Genomic DNA, 5,462 nt, shown 5'->3' with positions numbered 1-5,462 from the left:
TGTGTGTGTGTGTGTGTGTGTGTGTGTGTGTGTGTGTTGCAGGCCAGAGGGCGAAACGGAGAGCAACCTCCCCCCTGTTCAATCCTCCCTGTGGATGTGAATGATGTGGAAGAGGTGTAAAAACTGGCGTCCACTTTCTTCCAGCCTGGGTCTGCTTTAACCGCCACTCACACCCGGAAACATGGCTGACAAGTGGGGGTGGGGGTGGGGGGGGGGGGGGGGGCCTTTCGCTGCTGCTCTTGAGGTCCTCCGACATCTAGAAAGGAGGACAAGCCTGTGAGATAATCAAGGAAAAGAAACGAAAAGGAAAAACGAAAAAAAACCGAAAGCAAGACAGGGGGAGAGTGAAGACGTAAGGAGAGGGGGAAAAATAAAGAAACAAGGGAAACGGAGGCAAAGGAAGACATAAGAAGACTTTTTAGCCAACAGAAAAACCTACTTATCTCTCCGCCATTGCAACGACATCCAGGGCTGCTGGGGGAATGAAGGTCTGCTGCAAATAAAGAGCAGGAAACTTTAGGCATCGGGCTGTGGAAGGAGCTTAGACAGAGATGTCCGCATAAACCCCTTCCTTGTTGTCGGGGAAAAAACGAGTGACAGCGACATGCCGTGCTTACTTGTTTGTGTTCCACAGATGGGCAGAACCAGGCACAGTGAAGCACAGTGTAGGCTTCTGTTGTGCAATAAGACTGTGTTCTCAAGCTGTTGACAACAGTGTTTTCATTTTCGTTTCATTTCGGTGTTTGGTGTTTTTGAAGCTTGAATCACTTTTGTTTTGAAAGGCATATGTATGGTTGATTTTTCTCTCCACAAAATGTGGCCAGTGTTTCATTTTCGCTGGTCTCAAGCAAGACGCACGCAAAGCTGCCTCGCCTTTGTCATCATGATGGGAGTGATGTATCTCAGCGTTGAAGTCTTCTCGTCCTATTCCTTTCCTCTGCATCACTACCGTGGACCAGTGGCTTCCGTTCCTTCGCGGATTCCCATCACACTTCAGCGTGCACAAGCGTCGCAAATTCTGACCTCTCTGTATGCAGCCGGTCAACCTCACAGGCCAGTGAAGAGGATGAGGTTTCACCAGACACGTTCGATGGCTATACCGTCCAGGTCACTAAATGACTCAGCTCTGAAGAAACGGCTGGTGCCACAGACTAACTTTCACCATCACAGTACTCCTGGCAGTCCTTTTCGTGATGCTTTCAACACAGACACAGAAGACAGCTGGAAGACAAAGCAGTACGACTTTATATTCCCTGAACTGAACGTTTCCAGTTTGAACTCTATTGACCTGACCAGAATAGGTCAACTAAATCTGCTTTACTTTGACACAGCCAAACCAGCGAAACGTTTCACGAGCGCTGACCGCTACAGGCAGAGCCAAAGAACGAAGAACCACTCCACAAGGCGGGCGATAAAAGTCGGCGAAAACACACAGTCTCCGGCAGTCACCGACCTTTTGATGGCTTTCCAGCCTCTCATCAATCGAGACGAACGACTGCTGATGCTATACATCTTCCAGCAGTTCATCCACGTTTGTGAGTCCCATAACCTGACGTACTTCCTGTACGGAGGTGCTCTACTGGGAGCCTACAGACACCACGACATCATTCCTTGGGATGACGACATTGACGTCATGATGGCTGTGTGGCAACGGCCGAAAATAGCCAAGCTGTTAAGTTCCGTCCCTGACTTTGGACTGTCGGCGCCTTCCGGGTGTCAGTGGAAGTTCTACTGGAAAGGTGCCCCCACCCTCCAACACAGAGACTACCGGTGGCCTTACATCGACATCTTCTTCTTCGATACCAACGGCACTCACATCTATGACGACAGTCGACAGTACAGGTCCTCCTTCCGCTTCCCCCTGACCCGTGTCTTCCCTCTGCAGTTACGTCCCTTCGCTGGAACCTTGCTTCCGGTGCCCTGCAACATGCCGGCCGTGTTGCGGGTCAATTACTTCCCCTGGCTGTGTGTGACGTCATCGTACTTACACAAGTTGGAGTCGCCTGCCCCTCGTCACCTGGAAGCGCGAGCGGCGTGCAGTGGTTTGTTCTCCCAGTTCCCGTTCGTCTTCAGGCACAGTGCGGGTGACTCGGTCCTTGTGGAGGTACTGATCAAGGGTGGTGTTGTCATCAGTAAAGACACACTGCCAGCCTTCTGTGGCCAGGAATCTGTGCTGAACACTGTGTAGTGATGGTCAGTGTGGTCCGTCTCTACAGCGTGCTTGTGTGTGAGTGTGAGTGTGAGTGAGTGTGTGTGTGTGTGTGTGTGTGTGTGTGTGTGTGTGTGTGTGTGTGTGTGTGTGTGTGTGTGTGTGTGTTGTGATGTATGCGTACGTGTCTATGGTGGATATCGATGTGTGTACATGTGCTTGTGTGTTTGTGTGTGTGTGTGTGTGTGTGTGTGTGTGTGTGTGTGTGTGTGTGAGGGAGGGAGAGAGAGCGGGATAGAGAGAGACAGAGAGAGACAGAGAATCAGACAGACAGACAGACAGCACATGTTTGTGTGAGGGAGATGGGAGGGCTAAAGCTGGGTGTGAGGAAGGGAGTGGTTGTGCGTGTCTCCATGTATCATAAAGAGTCAGACCAATGTATAGCATAATGCAGAGTCGTCTTGATGTTGTACATTATGCTGTTACATTGATACTATTATTTGTGTGTTGTTGGTTTGTTTTTTTTTTTAATTGTTAGATACGGGAAACACTGAAACACTGTCATTTCAGAAGAATGGAATGCATTGTGCATCAATCAGAAGTGCCATACTGTAACTGTATTATCACCATCATTATCATCACCAGAACCATCGTCGTCATCATCATCATCATCACCTGATAATCTCGTCATCCATTTTATCTTCTTCACCCTTCTTCTGTATTCTCTGCCTCTTCCTCTTCACCGGTATCGTCATCGTTATGAAGCAGTTCAAAAAGCTTTTCTGATGTGAATGCCCCGGTTTTGTTTCAAGCGTTTCAAATACTAGGTACACATATATTCAAACCTGATGATTCGTTTATCATTGCTATATTGGAACCAAGAGTGAATTCCATTCCTTCAGCTTTCCTGATATTCGGTATTATCACATTAAGCAGACAACATAAAAAGTCATCTTTAAAATTTTTTTTCCAGAAGTTTTAGTATGTGATGTATTTTTTGTGTGCTTGTTTTGGTTTGCAATTGATGGACAAAATGATATGTAATTAAGTTATGTTTTTTTTAAATTTGTTTGTTTGTTTGTGTGTTTGGAGTTAATCACTTCGTGATAAAATGTCATTGTTGAGGATTATTTGCCTCGCTGTACATTGAGTTAGGAGCAAAGCATGTTTGTGTCCACCTGCTTGAGGAGTCCCTGATCCTCACAAGGAACGCCTCAAACTTTTGCAGCTTTCATGAGTCTGTATACCGATGGCATCTGGTGACAGCTGACTCACTGAGTCTGTACCGACGGCATCTGGTGACAGCTGACTCACTGAAGTCTGTGTATCGATGGCATCTGGTGACAGCTGACTCACTGAAGTCTGTGTATCGATGGCATCTGGTGACAGCTGACTCACTGAAGTCTGTACCGACGGCATTTGGTGACAGCTGACTCACTGAAGTCTGTACCGACGGCATCTGGTGACAGCTGACTCACTGAAGTCTGTGTATCGATGGCATCTGGTGACAGCTGACTCACTGAAGTCTGTGTATCGATGGCATCTGGTGACAGCTGACTCACTGAAGTCTGTGTACTGATGGCATCTGGTGACAGCTGACTCACTGAAGTCTGTATACCGATGGCATCTGGTGACAGCTGACTCACTGAAGTCTGTGTACCGATGGCATCTGGTGATAGCTGACTCACTGAAGTGTGTACCCATGGCATCTGGTGACAGCTGACTCACTGAAGTCTGTACCGACGGCATTTGGTGACAGCTGACTCACTGAAGTCTGTACCGACGGCATCTGGTGACAGCTGACTCACTGAAGTCTGTGTATCGATGGCATCTGGTGACAGCTGACTCACTGAAGTCTGTGTACCGATGGCATCTGGTGACAGCTGACTCACTGAAGTCTGTGTACTGATGGCATCTGGTGACAGCTGACTCACTGAAGTCTGTGTACTGATGGCATCTGGTGATAGCTGGCTCACTGAAGTCTGTGTACTGATGGCATCTGGTGACAGCTGACTCACTGAAGTCTGTGTACTGATGGCATCTGGTGACAGCTGACTCACTGAAGTGTGTACCCATGGCATCTGGTGACAGCTGACTCACTGAAGTCTGTGTACTAACGGCATCTGGTGACAGCTGACTCACTGAAGTCTGTGTACCGATGGGATCTGGTGACAGCTGACTCACTGAAGTCTGTGTACTAACGGCATCTGGTGACAGCTGACTCACTGAGGTCTGTGTACCGATGGGATCTGGTGACAGCTGACTCACTGAAGTCTGTGTACCGATGGGATCTGGTGATGGCTGACTCACTGGATTACATATGAAGTCAATTTTGCTTTTTTTCTGTTCTTTTTTTCTCAAGGCCTGACTAAGCGCGTTGGGTTACGCTGCTGGTCAGACATCTGCTTGGCAGATGTGGTGTAACGTATATGGATTTGTCCGAACGCAGTGACGCCTCCTTGAGCTACGGATACTGATACTTTGGCTACCTGCGGATATTTTGCTCGTAAACACCCACTCCTGACATGTTGCTTGGTGTGTCTTTCATGATTTACCTCAAAGCCAACTGATTCAAAGACCACGAGACTCAATTACAAAAGTAACTACAACAACAACAAGGAAACAAAACAAACCCCGCGCTATTAAAAGCTCAATAATTTGTTAGTACGAGGATCCACAGAAATACCACGGGTACACTTTAAATGAGTCTGGTCATCAATGATGGTTTTCTCCAGTGAAACTCGTTGGCGCTATTGTCAGGACTTGCTCACCCAAGGGGTAGTCCTCATGACCCACAAATGCTCTCTAACAATCATGCATTCATTTGGGAAACTTTTTTTTTTGTCTCATGAAACGGCTTAGAAGCAGACGATACCTCTTGTTCCATTCTTCACACATTATGTCAGCTCGTCAATAAACCCTTCGAATGAAACGTCTCCACGATGGCAATACAAATCCTATCAAATCGCGTGACACTCTACCGCCTTACCTGGCCAAGTACCATATCATTTTTTTGTTCGAAAGATTTCCTTTTTGAAACTGACCGGATATTATGTCTAAACGCTCAACCGGCCATTTGTTGCAGTCTTTCTGTCTCTCCCTCCCCCCCTCACCCCCCTGTCCCTTCCCCATTGGTCCTTCTGTCTCGCCCTGTCTCTCTCTGCCTGCCTGTCTCTCTCTGCCTATCTGTCTCTCTCTGTCTGTCTGTCTCTGTCTGCTGATCAGACTATTTTCCCTCTTTCTGTCTCTCCTCCAAGCCATCTCTGAAGAACGCGTTCAAGAACGCGTGTACAGTGGTCCTGTTTTACATTGT

At 47.7% G+C, this 5,462-nt stretch overlaps 1 protein-coding gene across 1 annotated transcript; it reads left to right on the top strand.

Moving 5' to 3' along the window:
• The first annotated feature begins 279 nt into the window (after nt 1–279).
• Nucleotides 280–2,308, top strand: LOC143282322 (uncharacterized). Its single transcript, XM_076587925.1, has one exon. It carries the CDS (start codon nt 791–793, stop codon nt 2,186–2,188), a length of 1,398 nt encoding a protein of 465 aa, XP_076444040.1. The 5' UTR covers nt 280–790; the 3' UTR covers nt 2,189–2,308.
• Nucleotides 2,309–5,462: the final 3,154 nt, after the last annotated feature.

Source organism: Babylonia areolata, chromosome 5 (assembly GCF_041734735.1).
Source record: "Babylonia areolata isolate BAREFJ2019XMU chromosome 5, ASM4173473v1, whole genome shotgun sequence".
Taxonomy (NCBI): domain Eukaryota; kingdom Metazoa; phylum Mollusca; class Gastropoda; order Neogastropoda; family Buccinidae; genus Babylonia; species Babylonia areolata.
Note: the sequence above shows the minus strand (reverse complement) of the source record. Positions and strands in the feature narration are given on the sequence as shown.

Bases quoted from the DNA above. Each gene is read 5' to 3' on its own strand.
- LOC143282322 (XM_076587925.1), top strand. From the start codon at position 791: ATGGTTGATTTTTCTCTCCACAAAATGTGGCCAGTGTTTCATTTTCGC.